General features: G+C 37.1%; 3 protein-coding genes across 9 annotated transcripts; 2 read left to right on the top strand and 1 right to left on the bottom strand.

Moving 5' to 3' along the window:
- Nucleotides 1–77: 77 nt before the first annotated feature.
- LOC6564971 (trimeric intracellular cation channel type 1B.1) lies at nt 78–3,330 on the top strand. Of its 5 annotated transcripts, none has more exons than XM_032738272.2 (4): nt 78–211; nt 1,597–1,915; nt 1,986–2,258; nt 2,349–3,330. In XM_032738272.2, exons 2-4 carry the CDS (start codon nt 1,638–1,640, stop codon nt 2,626–2,628), a joined length of 831 nt encoding a protein of 276 aa, XP_032594163.1. In that variant the 5' UTR covers nt 78–211; nt 1,597–1,637; the 3' UTR covers nt 2,629–3,330. The 5 variants fall into 5 exon arrangements, with proteins under 5 accessions (XP_032594163.1, XP_032594164.1, XP_043072131.1 ...); XM_032738273.2 differs by lacking the exon at nt 78–211 and adding an exon at nt 226–548; XM_043216196.1 differs by lacking the exon at nt 78–211 and adding an exon at nt 499–544.
- Nucleotides 3,331–4,365: 1,035 nt separating this feature from the next.
- On the bottom strand, nt 4,366–8,914 carry LOC6564972 (phospholipid-transporting ATPase IF). The gene is made up of 7 exons (XM_001991467.3): nt 8,464–8,914; nt 8,271–8,396; nt 7,594–8,155; nt 6,944–7,358; nt 6,292–6,883; nt 5,092–5,902; nt 4,366–5,026 (listed from the first exon to the last, which is right to left on the bottom strand). The coding sequence occupies exons 1-7, from the start codon at nt 8,663–8,665 to the stop codon at nt 4,528–4,530; spliced, it is 3,207 nt and encodes a 1,068-aa protein (XP_001991503.1). The 5' UTR covers nt 8,666–8,914; the 3' UTR covers nt 4,366–4,527.
- Nucleotides 8,915–11,126: 2,212 nt separating this feature from the next.
- Nucleotides 11,127–22,428, top strand: LOC6564973 (phospholipid-transporting ATPase IF). Of its 3 annotated transcripts, none has more exons than XM_032738284.2 (10): nt 11,127–11,194; nt 17,604–17,811; nt 17,884–18,009; nt 18,084–18,630; nt 18,724–19,138; nt 19,204–19,955; nt 20,019–20,521; nt 20,594–21,407; nt 21,758–22,084; nt 22,147–22,428. In XM_032738284.2, the coding sequence occupies exons 1-10, from the start codon at nt 11,192–11,194 to the stop codon at nt 22,358–22,360; spliced, it is 3,909 nt and encodes a 1,302-aa protein (XP_032594175.1). In that variant the 5' UTR covers nt 11,127–11,191; the 3' UTR covers nt 22,361–22,428. The 3 variants fall into 3 exon arrangements, with proteins under 3 accessions (XP_032594175.1, XP_032594174.1, XP_001991504.2); XM_032738283.2 differs by lacking the exon at nt 11,127–11,194 and adding an exon at nt 13,753–13,881; XM_001991468.3 differs by lacking the exon at nt 11,127–11,194 and adding an exon at nt 16,696–16,966.
- The last annotated feature ends 159 nt before the right edge of the window (nt 22,429–22,587 follow it).

The raw sequence follows: 22,587 nt of genomic DNA, 5'->3' as shown, positions 1-22,587 counted from the left end.
AAAAATTTTGATAGTAAAACAAATCGATGTATCGATTGTATCCAGCTCAAGACTTATCGATTGACCAAAGACTATCCAATTCAACTCTTATCAATGCAAGAAGCAGCTGAGAAACAATGTGACCGGAGATTATGGATTTGTATTAATTCGGCCAAGGGAAAGCATCTTCTTGACGTGTCAAACGAACCTTTGCATTTTGCAATATATACATGTATGTGCCAATAACCAAATACAAACAAACAAGCACTCTCCTGCATGCAAGCATGTGTTCGTCAAGTGTTGTAGACCAGAACTTTTAATTATGAGACACAATCATCTCAGCCGCCTAATTAGCTTTTTACGCATGCGAGTACATACATATGAATTTGTGGTTTCTTTCTCTGTACCAAAAAGACTCGCAAATTCTAAATATATAACATATTCCCGAGAGCGACATAGAATTATCGAAAAAGAAAGAAGATGAGCATGTAATATACGGGCCAGCTTCGAGCCCAGTCTCCCCGTGTACGTGCTGCACTCAGCTATCCGTTGGTCGCGCGTTTACGTAGGTAATTTGTTAGATTTTCTTTTTTTTTTGTTCTGTTATATTATTTTTATTGCTAATGTAAGCAATGGATGTACAAGGAGTTCAATGGACATGTCTACAAACAAATACACAAATTGCATATATTATCTGCATGCTTAGCTTAATAAATAATAGTGAGCACGTGCTCACAAATGAGCTAATGAGAAATCCTGAAGGAGGTTCAACCGGAAATGCGAGTGAGACAGCCAAAGAAAATATTTTGTGCATATACATACATACATGCACACCTCCAAAATAGTCAGCGCCAGAGCATGGGCGTACATGTGCACACAAACACAGGCACCGACACACAAACAAGAGATGTGTGTAGAAACGGACGATAGAGAGGCGACGACCGGACGGAAGGGCAGGCAACGGACCCGGTTCGCGTCTCTAGCAGCCCTCACCGATTCATCAGCGAAATGTATTTTTGGAGCTCTGGCAAAGCAGCAACACTTTTATTTAGACTTAGAATTTGTTTTTATGTTTTTCGACATTAACATACAGTTCGACAACTTCTACATCTCTCGGTATTTCGATGCGAGTGCGGGTTCAAAGAGCTTCAATTGAACATACTGTAAAATCAGAAGTGTGAGAAAGTAGAACTAGTGCATCTAAAATACGTATGTACACCGATATAGCCAAATATATAAACGCATATATATATTTATATATAAATAAATATATGTGTTGTTTTTACATTTGTAATATACTATTTGTGTATATATATTTAAATGGGATTCTTTGTTTTTTTTTTATTATTATTTTTTTTTGTTGCAACAATCATACCGTTTTAGCTATTATTTTTTCACAAATTGTTATTTGTCGCTTAAATTTGTGTACAGTTATATAACATTTGAGAATGTCAAGACTTGTAATATAATCTTTCCTAATGTGAGTCGGAAAAAAATATAAAGAATACGAAAAAATAGTGGTGTATATAATTTTATTTAACTGTATATTAAAAAAAAACCAAAATGGGTCCATATAATTCGAATTAAAGTCCACAATGATATATTTATCGCTTTCAGAATATACTTTGTGAAGGCAGGACACAAGATCAGCTCTGATCATGGACCCGGAAGCATTTTTGGATGTGGCCAATCAGGTCATCAAGCTGAAAATGTTTCCGTTCTTTGATATCGCGCACAGTTTACTTGCCGCGCTGGCCGTGCGCGAGGATTTGGGCGCCAACGCACAGGCCTTCTCCAGGAAACATCCACTTGCCTGCTGGCTATCCACAATGCTGGTGATATTCGCTGGTGGCATGGTTGCCAATGGATTACTCGGAGAGCCGATATTGGCCCCGTTGAAGAACACCGGTCAGCTGTTTGTTGGCACCGCTGTGTGGTAAGTGCTATTATTGACTAATTACTCTCAACTACTTAGATAATGTAATAAACGAATAATGTTATTGCAGGTATCTTGTATTTTATACACCCTTTGATATTGGCTACAAGGTGGCTAAGTTTCTCCCGGTGAAAATTGTCGCCAGTGCCATGAAGGAAATTTACCGTGCCAAGAAAGTGTATGACGGCGTCGGACATGCTGCCAAACTGTATCCAAATGCATGGATAATCATGATAATAATCGGCACTTTAAAGGGCAACGGCGCTGGTTTCACCAAGTTGATAGAACGCCTCATTAGAGGTGCATGGACACCGACCGCAATGGAATTCATGCAGCCAACGTTGTAAGCGCAGTTAATCAATTTTATTTATGGCTATGGTTGTCGAGAGCCGATAATGTTTTTGTTTTTGTATTGACAACTTATTTCTTTCAGCTACACAAAAGCGTCATTGCTAGCTTCTATTATCTTCGTGCTGGACAAAAAGACTGATTGGATCTCAGCGCCACATGCATTAGTTTACTTCGGCATTGTTATATTCTTGGTGTACTTTAAACTGTCATCCATCCTACTGGGCATACATGATCCCTTCCTGCCATTGGAGAATCTGTGCTGTGCCATCTTCTTTGGTGGTATTTGGGATAGTTTGGCGAAAATTTTGGGCCGCGGCCAGGCAAAGGATGGCGACAGTAAAGACGTTAAAAAAAGCAACTAACTTATTTGTACATTATCTTCAAATTTGTAAAACGCTGTCAACCAAAGCTACAATTTATTGATTTCGAACGAACTTTATTTATTTGTCCCATAAGTTACATATGTACTTACAAGGCTCAAAACCAAAAATCAAATTCAATCATAAGCAACAAGTGGGTGTGTCTGCTTATCTTTGACTCGGATTTCCTATACATATTTTTAGTTCTCTGTTAAATTTGTAGAGTATTTAGGGACGTAATCTAACGACATAAACCTAGCCTGTTTTGTTTTTGTTTTTTATTTTTTAAGACGACTGACATATTCAAAATAGGACGATGACTAATTAAATTTTCGATTTGTGTCAGCACGTTATTAAAATCGGAGTAATTGCTCAATTGCGCAGTTTTCGGCATGTCGAAGCTATTTCATACTTATAAACTTACATGAGTATATAAAAGTCATACATATATATTTTTTTTCAATCCTGTTGTAAATATTTAAGTAATTTATCGCAGAATGCAATTTTGTTAAATATTTTTTGTTTGGGTGCATATCCTGGCAAGTCATACCTTTAAAGAGCTCACTACAAGAGAGTATATTTACATACAAAAATCGGACTTTTAGTGTACATTTTGTACAGTTAAACATGCATTCATACAATTGAAGACCTTTGTATGAGTTACTAACGATCATTGGTTGCAATAAATCATCCATGTGATTTCAATTTTGAAGCGTTCTTTCTTTTCTTTGTATATGGATACGACTGAGACAACAAGAGAGTGATAACAAGTCGATGGGGGTGCGAAGAGTGCAGCAAACAACGTGTTTACAATTCGAATACGAAAATTGACAACTGGTCTTTAATGATTGACATGAACTTTAAATAAACATTTTGCGCAAACAATTGCATAATAATTATTTGATTTAATGCTCTGTAAAAACAATAGAAAATGAAAAATGCTATAATGTGGAAAGTAGATCAAAATCTTCTTCTAGATCTGCTAAATGTGAGTGCAACTGTTGTAGATGGTTGAAACTAAAACATAACCACATTATGAGCCTAACGTATAACACAAATGTCTACAACTGGAAGCCCTAGAGGAGAAAGTTTAATTGATCTTAATTTGGAATCCGGCATCCCAGATGAGTTTAATGCTTAATGCTGTAGTTCACCATCAAATATTCCTTAGATAACCAATCATGATCGCATGTATAATGATCAATAATTTCCTCAAGCGATCCCATCCATTGACTGGATCTGGAGAACAAGAAAATCACTTTTCCTGGAAAGCCAACAGATAGAAAGTAGCGCTTGACATGTGTAAAGTTGAGTGGCTCGATTATGTAATCTGGCGTTAGAAACAAGTAATTTTCCAGTAATTTTTAATTGTTTTCTGCAGATTATCCTCATGATCCGTTAGCTTGACGTTGACATCAATTAAGTTCCAACCAATTTACAACTTGCAATTTACAGTTATTTAATTATGTATAAAAATAATCGAGTCATCGTTGATATCGATATATAACTGCTAGCGGCGAACGTTCGATATATTTATAAGGAATTGCTGGCTAAGTGCAGCGGTTGCTTTAATTATTGTTTCTATTTATAAAAAATAAAAGAAATAAACAGTCATATTCAATAAAAAATTTTTTTTTGATCAGCATTGATATACAATCAATTGATTCTTAGATGATTAATTGATAAGGTATTGAAAAATTTGTGGCCGTTTTCAGCACGGTTGCTCAAATTTGTGGCCGTTTTCAGCACGGTTGCTCAAATTTGTCTTTGTTTCTTTATAAGGGAAATCACCAAATTCAAAATGTACATTACGAAAAACATTTTTTAAATCTCGATCACGTACCAAACACGATATGTGAGTAAAATTATCAATGACGATTTGCTTTCAGATATTTATATTATTTAAATTACCCTTTTCAGCTTTTCAACTTTCAACTTTGGCGGATCTAAAAACATATCGTATACAGCCTTCATAAGAAAATCGGGCAGCAAGCATGTTACCGTACAAATAATAATATAAAGCCATATGGGAAGTGAACTTAAAAACATGCTGTAGACGTGATAAAGACTGCTGCCAGTGTATAAATTGTAGAGATATGTGCTTAAGATAAATGCAAATATTGATGCAACAATAAATACAAAGTTCAGATAGCTCATGTAGTGTGAAACCAGAACGATCTTTAAGTTGCCCACAATAACGAGTACCATTATAAGCATAGTTCCAAATGTTGAAAAGTCGGCAGTTTGCCCGTTGTTAAAGACAACATTATTGTCATTTAAAACTGCATACGCAAAGTAAAAGATAGTGAAACACTGAAGGGCGCCATTAATAATCCATACCGTGAATATTTTCCAAGAGGTTAGCTGGTTGTGGGAAATTCCCTTGTAGAGTGTTGGGAATCTGCAATAATCATAATTTCAATTGTAATTTATATATTTCGAATGTTATTTTTCGCTTACTCTTACCGTAACAATGTCTTTTCGTTATAGTGTTTGTCGGACATGGCCAAATACGTGAAACTAACGGATATGTAAATAATATCGAATAGCCATAGGAACAATTCATTATACACAGAAGTAGCCGAATACAAGTCATATACTTGAAATAGCGCCATACAACCAGTGATAATAATATTTTTATAGCAGTAGAAAAGCACCATAAATGCCAGTCGCTCCGTATTGTAATGACCATGTACCAGTAATAAGCGCTGAAGCATTTTAAATTTGGCAATTGCGTAGTCAGCACTTCGGGCTGCCTGTTTGCCCTCCACACCGTATATGCCAATGCCAATGTGGGCCTCTTGGATCATGGACACATCATTGGCACCATCACCAATGGCTGCTGTGATATGTTTGCCTGTCTTCTTAATACGCATGACTATTTCGCTTTTCTGAAGTGGACTCAGGCGACAGCAGAGCACAGCCTGGCATTTTAGTGCCACTTCAGTGAATTGCTCTGGCAAGTGCGATAAAAGTGCAGACACAGTTGTTCCATCGATTACCAGACAAGTGGGTTTAGACGTTGCCGAAGCGATGCCAAGTTCAAGCTGACTCAATCGCTTTTCCAGCTCTGACGGATCGGTTATGCCAATAAGAAAGTGTACTTCAGCCACTTGTGGTATGTGTTTGCATGCCATGCCAATGGAAAAAGCCGTTTCCACCTTGTCGCCCGTTAGTACCCATATTTTTAGGCCAGCTTCCTGCAATGCAGTCAATGTGTCATCAACTTCATCCTCTAGGGTATCCTCTAATGCCGTAGCACCCAGCAGATCAAGTCCTAGAAGAAGAGTCATTTCGGTTTATAAACAAAATGTATATATGAAAATACTAGTAGACACTGCTAATTATCAGTTTCTCATAGTGGAAGCCGTACCGTTTTCAATATAGGTTTTCGAATAATCATTTCAAATTTGTTTTCCAGCACGATTAGATTTTTACCAAGGACAATATGTGAAAAATATGCTTAATAATTGCCTAGATTTTTTACTTTTTTGCTATTTAGTTTAAGATCTGTACTAGTCTTCTGCCCTACTCGTAAATAAATACCACAGAAAACGATATTTCAAAGCATAATGTTGTCCAAAATATATAAAAAAAAAAGTGAAACCTTGAAAATATATCTAAGTCGTAGATTTGTATGCGAGTTGCGTATTGGTAGCATCTTACCTACTTCAATGCTCTGGTAACATTCTGCAAGAAGTTCTTGTCGATTGTTTAGTTGAATATTGATATTATCGCAGGATGCAACAAATGCGTCATATTCGCTTTCGGTGAGAGTTCGCCTGGCTACCGCTAGGGTACGAAGACCCTCCTTGGCATATTTAGTGATTTGCTCATCCGTTTGAGCAATTAGCGAAGTTGGATTACAGCGCGGTAGAATCGAAGATTCGGCACCTTTGATGTAAAGCCAGATCACACCGCTCTCATCCCGTATGATAACGCTCATTCGTTTTCTCTCCGAGCTAAACTCGAGCACGTGTAGGCGTTCAAATTGCAAATCGCTGGCATTCGTGCCACTAAAGATACGACCTAGTCGAATCTGATCATCGGTAATGTCTTTGAAAATCAAACCCAATTTGGCGCAGCCTTCCAGTATGGCTTTCTCATCGGGGCTAGATGCTTGGTATCTACTAATAATTTCACTTGGTATTAGGTTTTCGAGCTCAGGTAGGGTTTCTCCGGATTTTTCATCGCAACTATCCAAAATATCTACGGTGTGGCACAGAGCCAATGCCACAAAAAAGTCCATAGTCTCGTTCTAAAAAGAGAATGATTACAAATAAGACGACATTAGGGATCAACAATTAAAACTACTTACATTCATCATGCCCAGTTCATAGGTTTCATTATCATCGGGACAATACAATTGAATGTTCTGTAAATGATAGTTTTTGCCAGCAGTGAAGCACTTAACAAATATCATTTGGTTTTTGGTTAAAGTGCCTGTTTTGTCCGAGAACAGTATATTAATTTGGCCCAAGTCTTCATTCAAGTTAGATGCATTTACTGCACAGGGCTGATCGGTCTTCTCATCGTATAGTTCTAGATCGGATTTCATAAAGAGGGCGCCGAAAACCCGATATAACTCAATATTCATATACATCGAAATCGGCACCATATAGTTAAACAAAATAAGAAACGATAGAAAGTCCTCAAATATTTGCAAAATTTTGTTGTAGTCAATTGGTGGTCCCAAGTAGTACATAGACGGATAAACCTTAGCCGCTTTCTGCCTGAAAATAATGCATAATTTTTTTTTATTTTTTAATTTGAATAAACATGAGTATAAAATTATATATAACGATCTCATTTTAAATGATACTTTACAGATTTAACATTTTCAATTACATTTTTGTTTGTTTTTGTTTTGAAATCATTTTTAATTTTCTTAAATCTTTGTTAAAAAGATAAGTAAATAATGTAAATCAACTTGTTTAGATATTACTATGAAGCATTTAAAGGACTTACCGTTCGATCATATAGAGTATAAGCACAACAGCTACCATTCCCACAATGAGCGCTATAATAAATTTATTAATGTATTTCTCGCTGGATGCTGACTTGTTGCCCGTATAACGGCTGTTCAGTTGCAGCTTTGTCGACATGCCCGTGTAAACGGCACAGCCCAGGACCCGGCCCTGGCCCTTGATTCGTACACCACGCAATAAGAGGTTATCGATTTCTAGCGGTATTGGTCCAGGATTGCTTTCGATTCCCACTGTCGTTTCGAATTCAATGCGTCCATTAAATCGATAAAGATCAGATGTCGATGGTTCGCAAATAATGCAAGCCTTGTCCAGATTCTGTCCATTAATATCGTATGTAAAGTTGTGTGGAATATGGATCGCTTTCAGATTCGTCTCGCCATCCAAGTTAGCTGTATTGACAAAGCACATCTTTTCTGCTCCAGATGTGTGAAGCAATAACAAATCGCATGTTACATCACTGGCACTAGTCACCACCACAATATCGCCCGGCACAATAAATTCCGAATTGATGTGTTCTTCATTGCCATTGCGTATAACAGTCACTGAAAATACACAATGGAAGAATTGGAGATGTTATCTTTTCGTAGCCTTTGCATAAATATATATATATAATAATATAGTATATAGAGCTTAAAGTGACCATACATATTTACAAACCTTGAGATTTATTAACAATTTTATCATTTTTCGATCGAGCATAGTCCTCCAGACCTTCCTTAAGTGCCGTTACGATCATCACGAACAACAGGGGCAGGAGTGATACCAAAGGAGATAGAGTAATATCTGTAGAATAAACGATTGTTATTTGGTGTATTATTGATCATTCGTATTAACTATTTATATGACATACTAACGAAAAACGATATAATGGTGATAATGAGGAAGTAAAAGTAGACGGCTCTTCGGAATTGCTCGTAAAAATTCAATGGGATAAAAGTAAGCCAGGTGTATTTGGTGGTTGTCACTCGGTTAAGTGGCAAGTTCTTTCGCGGATTGACATTGCCAATGGATATCCGTAATGGCTTCTTCTCTTTATTACTAGACTTCGCCATTATGGAAACTAATTCGTTCACCTTCCTTAACCTTTATTGAGTATACGTTGAACTCTGAATTTAATGGATTATTGCTAGCACAGGAGTGTTATCTTGCCATGCTAAATTCCGACTGAAACTGGGCAAACATTATTCGTGTATTATCGAAACGAGATTGTTAATGTTATTTTCGAATCTTTGTGATAGGAACCCCCACTAACCCCCACAAACACTGTTAATCCTGATCACAAGAAATAGGTCTTTTTGAATGAACCAATTGTACAGAAAAAATTTGTTATTGCAATTATACACAAAGGAATACCTATATTATAGCTAAATTTGGGTAATCGTTTCTATAGATTAACACTAGCAATAGATTAGATATAATAAACAGTAATCATTCTGAAATACTTAACTTGTCAACTCTATCAATTTTTCACTTATCAACTCATACATATGTAAGTAAAAGAGTTTAGTCCGACTGGCAATAGCCAATAGGCGGACTGACCGTGGGCAATAAGCGCATTTATGAGCAGAGCATTGGAGCTAAAAGGCGAAAGTGAGTATGTTTTCAGAAAATGGGAGAAATCGTGGCATGTCATTTTTTGGGTAAAGTGCATTTCAATGTTGTATACGCAAATATTGTTTGAAATTAATACTTACTTAAATAAGAAAATTGTTGCCAAGAAATACTCCCCTAATTATTCACAAAGTCAATATCTAAAACGGAAGGTTGTGTCTTTCTAAAATCCAGTGTTTTTTCTGTTATTAATTAGTATTACTTCATTATTCTAAAATTTAGAAAAAATATGTCTAAATTGCAGTTTTTCAGATTTTAGATTGTATATAAAAATGCATACAAATTAATTTGAAAACAGAAAACTTTAACAAATAAGCAAAGAGAGCAAACTTCATAAAATTTCAAAGTGTATATTTCTAGTTATTAGAAATATTTTGAAGAAATACCCTTTCTAAATTTAAGAGTTCGGTTTTCGTAAATTAAGAAATTATTGCCATTAGCCAGAAAATTGTTCTATGTTTTAGGGTAATTTACATTTTAACATTTAAGCAAATAAGTATGTACCTATAAATGCATGTGCATATCTACATTGATAAGTATGCACCCAAATAGTCATCTTGTGCCTGAAAGTGAAGGGAAACTCACCTCAGATCAATTAGAGTTGGCTGGGCCCATTGCAGTTTTCATTGGGTGCCGTATTTGCCTACAACATAAAGCTTACTGATATATATACATATATATATTTATATATTACTGATGCATTGGTAAGCTACACACCTCTTTTCCAATCTCGCTGACTAAGTGCGTAAAATATGATAATATCGGTGACTCAAGTAACTCAAATTTGTATTCGGTGGTTCACACTAGTATCTTACACATAATGTCCGATATAATTATATTTGCCTTATAAATTTCGACCTTAACGAACTAACTACTCAAAATACATATGTACACGCATGTTTGGCGATTAAAAGAGATTTTAAGATTATAACAAATTCGATGTTTATATACTGGAAAGCACATTAAACATGGCGCTAATGTTTCAGATATTTTTTATGACTCACTATTTATACTCAATAAAATATAAACAATAATTGTTTGGGTTACTAATATTTCTGTCAAAGTCTATGCCGATATTTTACGCATTCTTTTTGCACATAATATGACAGATAAGTTCAATATATGAATATTGTTTGTACATGACAATGTACGCATATATGAAAGTGTATTATGATTTCTTGAGCTATCAGAAATAATTCAACACATCGGCTGAGTTCTGAACCCAGGCCAGACCCACCACACAACCAATGGCCGTGAGTCAAGTCAATGGGGTGTTTGGCTAGTGTATGTATGCGTGTATATACGCATATATATGAATCAATGTTTTAAGATAAGATATGGCTACCGACTTTATCTCTTTCGCTCGATTCGCTCGTGACAGTCTATGGTTAAGAGAGTATAACATTAGAATAACAGCGACCGGTACTTGCGACCCGAAGATAACTCCCTTTATCTCACTAGCTTGAAGCGGTATTTTGATGCAGACCTACATCCATCTGATAATATATATATATATATATATATATATATATATATATATATGTATATCGCTCTCTTAGGTTAATGATCCAGAGAATCAGAATGCTTCGATATTATGAATTTGCGTGCAGCTGTTTATTTATAAGCATTTAAGCTTAGATATATATACATTTGTTTGTTCATATATAATGACGTGTTGTTAAGCCCATTTCCAGGTCTATACATACATAACTGCATATGTGTATGTGTGTGTGTGGCACATTTCATTTTTAGTACTATCGCTATCAACAATTCTTCGACAGTTTGCCAATAGATCAGTTTGCGCGTGGAAGGCTTTGCCTTCCTTTCGGCACTTGTGAATTTTGAATGTATATTTTGTTTTGCTTTTGAATACTCGTTTTACCAATTGCATACACTTGCAAGGATCGAAGTTCAATCCCAATTAATTAACACACTTAAGTTCGATCCATGACAACAATATCAACAAAATGGTACGTTTACATGCTTTACCAATTCCTTGCATAAATACAATGTAATTGGTGTATTTGGATATTATAAGTGGACCTTGCCATATTATATTTAGAAATCTCAGGTTATGGCATACCAATGACAAGTGCAAAACGTAAAAAAAAATAAAATTTTATTGTTTATGTGCAAAGATGATTTTCAAATTTGTTGTTGAAAGTACAACACACTTGAATCTCCATAAGATACAAACAAGAGATAAACAAGAATGATCGAGTGCTCCATGTTACCTGCTACCTATGTTTGTATATATATATACATATATATATATAGATAAACATTCTAATTATTACAACAAATTTGGTCGTGCTCTCTGGTTTTAGTTTAGTATTGAAAATTGTCATGAAAATTTATGTAACTGACATAAGTAAGCATCTTCCATCCTATAAAGCATATACATATGTATATATATTCTTGATCAGCATTAACTGACTGTTTTTCCGTCTATCGGTCTCTTTGTGTATATGAACAAGGCGATTTCAGCGACTATAAAAGCTTCATACTTCGGATTTGGAATATAAGTTTGCTGATACCACGCGCAGCTCGAGATTATTTTGTTTAATGGATATCTACATTTGTTTTGTGAATTTGTTATACAAATTGAAATAATTGATTGCACAGGCATACACACGTACAATGCATATATATATATATATATATATATATATATATATGTTTATATATATATAAAATTGTTGTAGGCAAGTGCTTATAGTTCTGGCTTGTGCTGTCTTTGCTTTTATACCCTGAACCCAAAAAAACAGGGTAAAATATATTCTTAATTGAGTCGATCCAGACTTGCTCGTCCGTCGGTTTGTCTGTCCGTCGGTTTACCTAAGTTCATTTGAGTGTGTAAAACTTGTTAAGATGGAAAATTTGGCAATATAACTGCAATATATAATAAAAGCTGAGCTCACTCGTCTAAAGCATTCTTATTTGATGTTCTAATTGTTTACATTTTTAGAGTGCTTTTTAATAAATGTTATACATATATTCAACAGTGCAATGTCAACCTTGCTGTCTGTCTCTCCGTTCATATGAACGCAACTTTTTTCGATACCCTTTTGAAACCTGAAATTTATATTCGTCTATGCCCGCATCAGACAAAGTGCTACGTAAACTAGGGTGAAGGAAGGAAATCGATCAAATTCGTAGTCATATATTGATAAAGTCACATATCTCCCCCAATTGCAAAGCTATAGTCAAAAGAGGTCAAATAAAATGTCTTTTCCTTGCCACCTGTTATCGGCTGGTATTACACTGATATCAGAGTAATTCGCAGTCGGTTACGCCCGAGCATTGCACTCATTTGTTTTTTTTTTTAAATAAACTAAACTGTTATAAATACTGCATTTTTCGAAACGATTTCAATTTTGTTTTCATTCATAATCCCCATAACGTATGCTACACTAAATACGGCGAATATCTATTTCACCATTGACAAGCTTCCAAACAATTTAATTGCAATTAAATATCCATGATAATGTTGTGTAATTAACGACAGGCCACGGCAATTTCCAGAGAGAGAGAGAGAGAGAGTGGAAAATTGAGCAATAGTTCAGCTACCTTCCTATCAATCACAAATGGCAAGTGTTAGTGTACTCAGTTTACTATTGATAACACTAATGCAGTTATGATATATGTATATATACATGTTCAATGTACCTGTTTTGACCTCGTTAACTCTGGATAGGTGTATATTCATGGAACCAATAATTCATTGGAATTTTGGCTATATTTAGACATTCATTTATACATATAACGATACATGTATGTACATATTTAGCTAAAGGGCATTTGTCTCGATCAATTCGTAGAAATATCGCTTCGGTATTTGAGTTTAGCTGTATTAGTCAACAGCGTCGGTAAAGCATTGTTATAATCTTATCAGTTTTGACAGTGTTTGTGCTGATATGAGAAAGCCTCTAGCCAAGAGCACCGCGATTGACCCAAAAGAGAAAACTTTTCGGCGAGCAACTACAGAGCGGCTGTAGTTGAGGAGCAACGCAGTTACAACCACAACCCGGTTAAATTAGATTAGTGATATTAATATGAAGATACCAGTACAGAGTGCCTTTAGTATATAGACAGACAAATTGTGTTCAGCTTTACTCGGCGGTGCTGCAAAAGTTGAATTTTTAATGCTTCCACTTTGCTGAACACGTAAAGCCAAAATACAAAAATAATAATGAATTCCAATTCAAAGTTAAAGTTTATCTCGATTTAAGAGCAAACCACCTTAAATAGTATTTATCAATTGGCATCCTGCTCACTTCTTTCGCTCAATCCCCGCAATCAAAAACGTCTACGCTCTTCAAAAACTGTATCTGCTCATTTGGCAACACATACGCATCGGCTTACATACATACATATATGTATATACATATACTCGTATATGGGTGCGTACCCAGATCGATTGACGGTTGATAGTATTAACGGTGACCGTTAGTGTTTTATGTATTGGTTTCTAAAGGCACTCACGATAAGCACTCAGACGAATTCGAGCTAAACGCTGTGTTTTCGGAGATACACAAATCGCTCAGTAGTATGCGATTGAAGCGACTCCGAGACACATTGTACTTAAACAATAACTACAAATTAGCAAAAATCACAAGCCGTATTAGACATCAAAATGGATATTTGTGGAAAGCGGGTGAGTTGCATATTTGCATTTCGAAATCCAAAATAGCCATATAAATACTGTACATAAGTATTGTGAATATTGTGAGCATTTGTGAACCATTTTGAACTAAATTTAGTTGTGAACTCATTCTTCTACTCTGATACCGAAGGTATCAAGACTATGTTGTGCAATATCCGTCATGCTGTCTATCCGTCCGTATGGGCGATACTTTTTTCGACATGACCTTGTAACTGAGAAAATTTTCTGGTCTATGCCTACAATTTTTATGGCTACAGTCGCCAAAATTTGGTTCGTAGGTGGTTGGTCTTCAAAGATTGGTATTGGCCACGCCCACCTACACCTCAATCGCACCCAAGCCCCTGCCCTTGAAAATCGGAAATGGCTATATCTTCTGCAGTTTTTGAGTTGGAGCTATCAAATTTGGGAGGTGTAGTAAGTATAGATAAAACATTTTGATGATGACGCACACAACGGCCCCATAATCCCCGAAAGCGATATTTCTCAAAGTATAAATCGCTTGAAACCGCATATCTCCCCAAATCTTAAAGATAGAGTCACCTAACTTGAAAAGTAGCTTGCTGTTAGGCTCATTCAAAGATCAGCATATCTGTAGACAAAAGTTTGAAATGCGCATATTTTTCACAATTGGTAAGTCACCAAATTTTGAAAGTAAGATAACACGTACAACACAAATTAGATGGCCCCTAATGTTCTCAAACTAGAAAGCTAGATCACTAGGACTCCTCCTTAAATCTTTTTTTTTCTGCCACGCCCAATCCCAATCACAAACAAATTTAGTATTCAGTCTAAAAGTAATAATATCTCCACATAGCCGCATACTTATTATCTACGTATTATCTCCTACTAAAACTAATCATTTATATGGCTATGACACACCTCGACATGGACGTATATGTACTTGTACTTATTCACAATTCTGTACTTATGTACTTATTCACAATTCTGGCTCGTAAGCGTTAGTTCTTTTTTGCTGTTTGTAACGCATTTTGAGAAATCGTACGTTCTTTACTATAATAACAAAAAGAAGGGAGACGTTGAGAATAGAGAACTCGCCCAAGCATTTGTTGTTAATAATGTTTGAGTTGGGCGTAAATGTCTTGGTAAACAAAAACGTTTTTTACACAATAGCTTATCTTCCTTGGCAAGTTATAAAAAATATTGGCCTGATTCAGCAGATTTTTACATATACATTGTCTGCGGTAGAGGGATGGATAGCTTCTAAACATCATCATTAAAAGAAACTAATCGTTTCTCTGGTCTTATTACCGGATAACCAATGACCGATTCTACATAATTGAATACAGTTCTGCAGTATGTGTAAATATTTATGTACATATATATATCATTTAGGTAACTACAAATAAGCATATGATAGGAGAGTTCAGTGCTGGGTACAGGGTATCAAACAGTCTCGAAGAGTTATTGGTGCACAGCCGGAAATATATTTCACGTTTCTTTAAAAATGATGTCTTTGAAAATAAAAAAATAAACTTAACGTGGCCCAAAGAGTGTCCAAAATGGACATGCATACATATCTTAGCTGTGTACTTAATAAACTCTGAGATGTCGCCAAGTCTTAGAAGCATTGACAGAATTGTACTTTAGCACCACCTGCAAATATATGTATAGAATAGCCTACATAGCTATACCATATTTCCAGGGAATTCTTTCGTTCAATTATCGACGCATTCAACGCATTCATATGCATAAATAATAGAACACACATTCCCGTGTGCGCTCCGTCAAATATCGACGAATTTGATAAAAACTGACAAATTAGGCATGCACTTTGAACTTATAAATAGAGAATACGAGCACTGGAAACTACTCGGTAGCTCGTCAATAACTTTTGAGCTTTTTACGAATATTGGTTCGTGGGCTGTATGTGAGTTGGATGCTGGAAATAATGATTGCATGTGTATGGGTATATGGGTATGGGTATGGGAATACCAGCAACAGTGCCCCATAACAGATCTAATTCTCAGTGTGAGAACGGCTTTTAAGTTGTGCACATCGCGGCGGTCAACTGTTGAGTGTATTTAATTAAATAAATATTTCCATGTATGTGGATTTATATACAAATATTCAACTGAATATGTATGTATTTGTATTTGTATTTGTATTTGTATTTGTATTTGCACATACATGTTTATGTATGTTTTGTTTTCCTTTCCATTGAGCCTTAGTACCTTGACACTAGCTTCAATTCGGCAATTGATTTTCTTCAATGATCTTTCGTGACTGTAATTTAATAAATAAATAAATATATATATATATATACTTTAAATATATATATATATATTTATATAGATAAACAATCAACCTATGACATCGTGGAGTTCTTCAACTCATTACGTGATCCCGACGTCATGGTCGTGTAAAAATACAAATTGAAATCTTGAAGATTTGACTAAAAGTCATGTAAATGTGAAAATCAAATACCACGCACTGATATACAATACGACCAAAATATCAACAATAAATATACATATACGACATGTGTGCATACGTACTGAACTGTTCAATTGAAGTGTTAAAATTACCCACTTAACATATTTTTAAGGTTATAGCTGTTAATGTGTTGAGAAAAAAAGCCAGATACAGACACAGATACAGATACATACCTACGGTCACACGTATTTTGTATGCAGATTATATATATACATACATACATATATGTAAATAGCAAAACGATACAAGCAACAAGAAAAATCATCAGGTGCTCATCAAGAAAGAAAAAAATGAACACCCTGGATCAAAGAAATATAATAAAGATTCATTGCATTTGATACGATCTAAACTGATCTATCAATCGGTTTGCATGCCCTCGGTTTCCCTATCCACGGTGTACAGAGCCCTGTAGGAAAGATGCACATTCACAACTTGTATGGGATAAAGACGGTTGATCTGATATTGAATGCCAGCCACGTGTTGGACAATGAATTTCTTTCGCCATGACTATCAAAGCCGTTTTCGACGCACTGATCCTATTGGTACATATCACACACCAACTTGGATAGATCAGGAACCGCAGTTATATCTAAAGGAATCTCTTCTACGGAGACGGAGTAAGGTGCGTCACACAATTGAAACAAACAACATAACAATGCCCAAACTAACTAACTTAGTAAAATACAACAAAAAAAATACAAAAAAAAAAAAATGAACCAACACAAAGATCATGAAACTGTGTACATACATACATATTTATGTGTATTTATTAACCCTATTAACCTTTAACCAACGATATTTGAATTCAAAAGATTCCCAAGCAGTGGCTTACCTTATGCATAGACATTCAAATATACGATACATATAACTATTAGAGTAGGGAGCATAATATCATTGACAAATTGCCGTGAATAAATATTTTAAATTACTAATATTTTTTCGTCAATTTCTTTAAATATAAAAAAAGTACAGCTTGGAAACAATATATATATATACTTATAATAACTTATCGATTCAGTAAGTTGTCCAGACAAGGCAAATCTACTTTACTTGTATTCGATAAAGATTTTATGCATGGGGGTATTCAATTGTGAGTGGGTCTAACATTTATTGAATGGATTAGGAAAGATCACTCATACTCGCTCAGAAACTTACCGAAGTCTGTGGATTATTTTGAAATCCTTTGATCACACTCAATGTAAATTTATTTATATTTTCTATATGTACAAAAATAATATACTATTTTTTCTTTTTTGTAGGGTTCCAAAGTTAGTACAATAAATGACTGGCTACAAATTCAAATCGGCGGCACGGAAGATGTCAAAAAGAAAAAGCCAAAGTATCAAAATTGCATCAAGTCCACAAAATACACATTGATTACATTTCTGCCGTTGAATTTGTTGGAACAATTTCGTCGCATAGCAAATTTTTATTTTCTTGTTATGACAATCATATCGCTGTTGATTGGTAAGACCGAATGGGGCTTTGGCGTATTTTTAAAGTGTATGGATTACAAATATGTATTACTCTTTCCTACAGACAGTCCTGTATCGCCAATGACGTCATTACTGCCTCTAGTATTTGTGATTGCCGTTACGGCTGCGAAACAGGCCTATGAAGATATCTTACGCTACAGAACTGATAATGTGGTCAACCGATCGCCAGGTATGTGTCCAAAGTTGATTTGTATTATATGTATGTATATATTCACATCAACTAATTATTCGTTTGCACTGTAGTAACCGTGATTCAAAATGGAGTTGAGGCAATAATACAGTCACAGAATGTGGCTCCCGGCGATCTGGTTGTTGTGGAGCGAGACTGCGATGTGCCCTGCGATTTGTTGTTGCTGCGGACAACAGATCCCCATGGCAAGTGTTTCATTACAACGGCCAACTTGGATGGCGAGTCGAATCTGAAGACTTTGATGGTGCCCAGAGATCTGCCGACAGTACCCATTGAGGAGATGCATAAGCTGGGCGTTATCGAGTGCGAAAGTGCCATCACCGATCTGTACAGCTTTAATGGCAAGATCGAGCTAGCCGGCGGCGAGGGTCGAGTCCTGCCCCTCTCCGCCGACAATGTGCTGTTGCGCGGCTCCCGTGTTAAGAACACTGAGTGTGTGATTGGCTGTGCCATCTATACGGGAATGACGACCAAGCTGCAATTGAACAGTCGACTCACCCGCAACAAGACAGCATCGAGTGAAATCTATGTAAACCGATTTCTAATATTTGTACTCGTAGCGTTAATAGCCATAGTTACTCTGCTCTATTTCCTAAAACGGTGGGTATATATCTATATCTATATCTATACCTACATATATCTGGCTTAATTCGACTTGAATTTAATTTGATTTATAAATCACATTTAATACAGTTACGAAGAGCTATTTGTGATACCAAAACTAACCTATCTGGGACCTGCAGCGGATGGCTATAGCGTTAAACAGTTCCTGCAGGACTATCTATCGTTTCTGATACTGTTCAACTATTTGATACCCATATCGCTGTATGTGACGATTGAGCTGCAGCGTATCATTAGCGGCTTCTATATGGAATGGGACATGGAGCTCTATGAGAAGGAGACGGATCAACAGTGCATTGTGAACACATCGAACTTGAATGAGGAACTCGGTCAGATAAACATCCTTTTCTCGGACAAAACGGGCACCTTAACCAAGAACGAAATGAATTTCCAGCAGTGTTCGATAGCTGGCAGCAAGTTCATTTATAAGCAAACCCGATTGGAGGATGTGGAGACCAAAGCACTAATTGACATTAACAAATTTAACGTAAGTGCAAAATAAAATTCGAGTTAAATTATTAAATATTGATCAACTAATTTGCTATGGAACAGATGAGCCAGAAGGTGTTCTTCCAGGCGTTGGCCGTATGCCACACGGTGCAGGTGGCAACAACCAATCCAGATGCCCCCGTTGCCCCTAAGAATGAAAATAACAAGTCGGGACCACCGGGCATGTACTCCATCACCGACATTACCGAAGAGAGTCACAATACTAGTCTACACACCGAACTTAATGTGAGCAACACGATTGAGACATCCCTGACGGCTCATCCGAATGGCGTTAATGCCACCACTACATCATCTGATGTGAATCCTCTGCTGATTGGCGATGATAGCTATAAAGCGGAGCGGCGCAAGCGACCGCAGGTGGTAAAGCGTAGTCCCAATTTCGCCAGATCCAATAAGGTGCACATTGCATCGACGGGAGAGGCAACGGGGTTCAGCAGCACGACTGAGCGGAATGGACGTCCGCTGGGATGTGATACACCCAACCAAAGTGCACACATAATGCGTCCCATTTCGCTGCAATTTCAACGTTCTACCTCGGAACGTGATCTGCAGCAGCACGGGGAGGCGAACAGTGAGGTTACCTTGGGCCATAGACGCGCTCACTCCTATGGTGCACCCAATGCATACCTCTCCAATCCCGTTGAGAACATGACCCCACCAGTGGGTGGCATTTTCCGTGCCGCTAGCACCACATCGCGCGAATCCTATGCAGCGCCCACATTCACCCGCCAGCCCACGATACTAATACGAGCCGAGTCCCAGCGTCGAAAGAATGAAATCAAACAAACACTGAGGTGATTATTAACTTGGCCATTTCCACATCTACTAAAGTGTATTAATATATTTTCATATCTTAGTATGCTGGACTATCAGGCCTCTAGTCCAGATGAGAAGGCGCTTGTGGAGGCGTGTGCCAATTTGGGCTTAGTCTATATGGGCGATGATGATGAAGTGCTGCGTGTGTGCATTGTGCCGCCACATGTGGACTACAAGCGTCCGATTAATAATGCAAAGCAAAAAGAGGATTGCTTCTACCGTCTGCATGTTCTCGAGTTCACCTCCGATCGCAAGCGCATGAGTGTGATCGTCCGGGATGAGGCGAACAAGAAGTGGATCTACACCAAGGGTGCCGAGAGCTATGTATTTCCGCTATGTGCAAATAGCTCTGCCGGGTTGGTCTCCAAGACCGATGGGCATATTAGTGACTTTGCTCGCTTGGGCCTGCGCACCCTTGCGATAGCTAGGCGAGAGATCCCCGAGACGGAATATCAGGAGTTTGTCACTTCGCTGGCACTGGCAAACAGCTCCTTAGAAAATCGAAAGCAATTGAGCGAGGAATGCTATTCAAAGATTGAAAGTGGTTAGTGTACAATACAATAATGTAATACAATAATTGATGTTTGGAATTAATTGTTTGAAATCATTCGATTAGATCTCGACTTGCTGGGCGCAACAGCTGTGGAGGATGCACTCCAGGATGATGTGGCCGATACGCTGGTCTCCTTGCAAGCAGCTGGCATCAAAATTTGGGTGCTCACCGGCGACAAGGTGGAAACAGCTTTAAACATCGCCCTATCCTGCGGCCATATACCGCCGGATGCCAAGAAATATATCATACTAGAGTGCAAAAGTCGCGACGATCTCCTTGTCCATCTGAATGTGCTCGAACGGGAGATTGTCTTTGGCATTGGACGGGAGTGCGCCCTGCTTATCGATGGCAAGAGTTTGGCCGTTGCTTTGGCCGACGCACCCAAAGAATTCCGTGACATAGCCGTCAAATGCTCAGCGGTCCTCTGTTGTCGCCTCAGTCCGCTGCAAAAGAGCGAGGTGGTGGCACTGATTAAGTCATCCAATGAGAACTACAACACCGCATCCATTGGCGATGGTGCCAACGATGTGTCCATGATCCAAGAAGCTCATGTCGGCATCGGCATCATGGGACGCGAGGGCCGCCAGGCGGCTCGTTGCGCCGACTTTGCCTTTGCCAAATTTTGCATGCTAAAGCGCCTGCTGTTGGTCCATGGCCATTATCATAGTGTGCGGATATCGTTGCTGGTGCTCTATTTCTTCTACAAGAATATCGTGTTCATGGGCATTATGTTTCTATTTCAATTCCACGCGCTCTTCTCCTCATCGTCCGTCTACGACTCTCTATTTTTGACTCTCTTCAATGTATTATACACGTCGCTGCCGATTCTATTCATTGCCCTATCCGAGAAACCCTACACCGAGGAGGTGCTAATGCAGTGAGTACCAATTAGCATTAATAAAAATATATTATTATTGGCTTATAGTAGTTGCAATAGCCTTGTAACGATATATACATTGTATATATAACAAAAAAAAATAATATAAGTAACCATTTTGTTTTTGCAAACTGATATTTGACTTGATTCCTTAACAACTTTTGTGTGTTTATAACTAGTATGACTAGATATATAATCACCAAATTGAAAGAGTGTGCATATCATAAAAACTGTAGCTTTCTTTTCAATCGAAGCCAGGTTCTTATCGATTGGGAAAATAGATACTGATCTACTTTAAGAACCCATTACCTATATATATATTAACGATTACTTTCGTTTCATTTACCCAGGAACCCGAAACTCTATAAGAAAAATACGGATAATAAACAATTACATTGGCCCCACATCCTCCTGTGGACATTATTTGCGATTTATCATTCGGTTATCATTTTCTATTTTGCCTTCTGCATCTTCTCCTTCAACAATGTCATATTGAATGGCGGCCAGACGGCGGCCTTCTCTTGCTTTGGCACCTTACTCATCTGGACTGTGGTCATCATAGTTAACCTGAAGATCTTGCTGGAGTCGATGTACCTATCCTATTGGTATCTTGCGAGCATAGTATTTTCGATACTTGCATTTATGGCAACAACCGTCATCTACAACGTGATCAACTTGTAAGTTTTGTATGCAATTGTTATTTTAATATTGATTGAAATCTAATAATCGAGTTTTACAGAGACTACGATACGGATATTTATTGGGCATACAACAAATTGCTGGGTTCCCTGCCCGTCTGGCTGTACATCTTCGTGGCGGTCGTGGCCAGTCTGTTGCCCGATTATACAGTGCGAATGCTGATAAGAGCTTTGAAAATCAAGAGTTTCACCATATATCCGGGCAAGCAACGAAAACTTCAAATGCGCAAAAAATTTGAGTCGACCTACTTATAATACTTAGTGTTAGGCCATATTTTTTATACGTTTAATTTATTTATTTTTGTCTTATATCTACAAGTGTATGTATGTATGTATCTATGTACATAGCAATCTTTTTTTTTTTTTTGTTTAAGAAAAAACGTTGTTTGTTAAACATTGTGCACCATTTATTTATTTCCTAACCACAACTTTTGGGAGTTTCAGTACAAGCTGACAAACATAATGAAAACACCTAACATGGA

The sequence above is a fragment of the Drosophila grimshawi genome, unplaced genomic scaffold, assembly GCF_018153295.1.
Source record: "Drosophila grimshawi isolate 15287-2541.00 unplaced genomic scaffold, ASM1815329v1 contig_848, whole genome shotgun sequence".
Lineage (NCBI taxonomy): Eukaryota > Metazoa > Arthropoda > Insecta > Diptera > Drosophilidae > Drosophila > Drosophila grimshawi.
The sequence above is the reverse complement of the archived record's forward strand: the minus strand, read 5'-3'. Positions and strand labels throughout refer to the sequence as shown.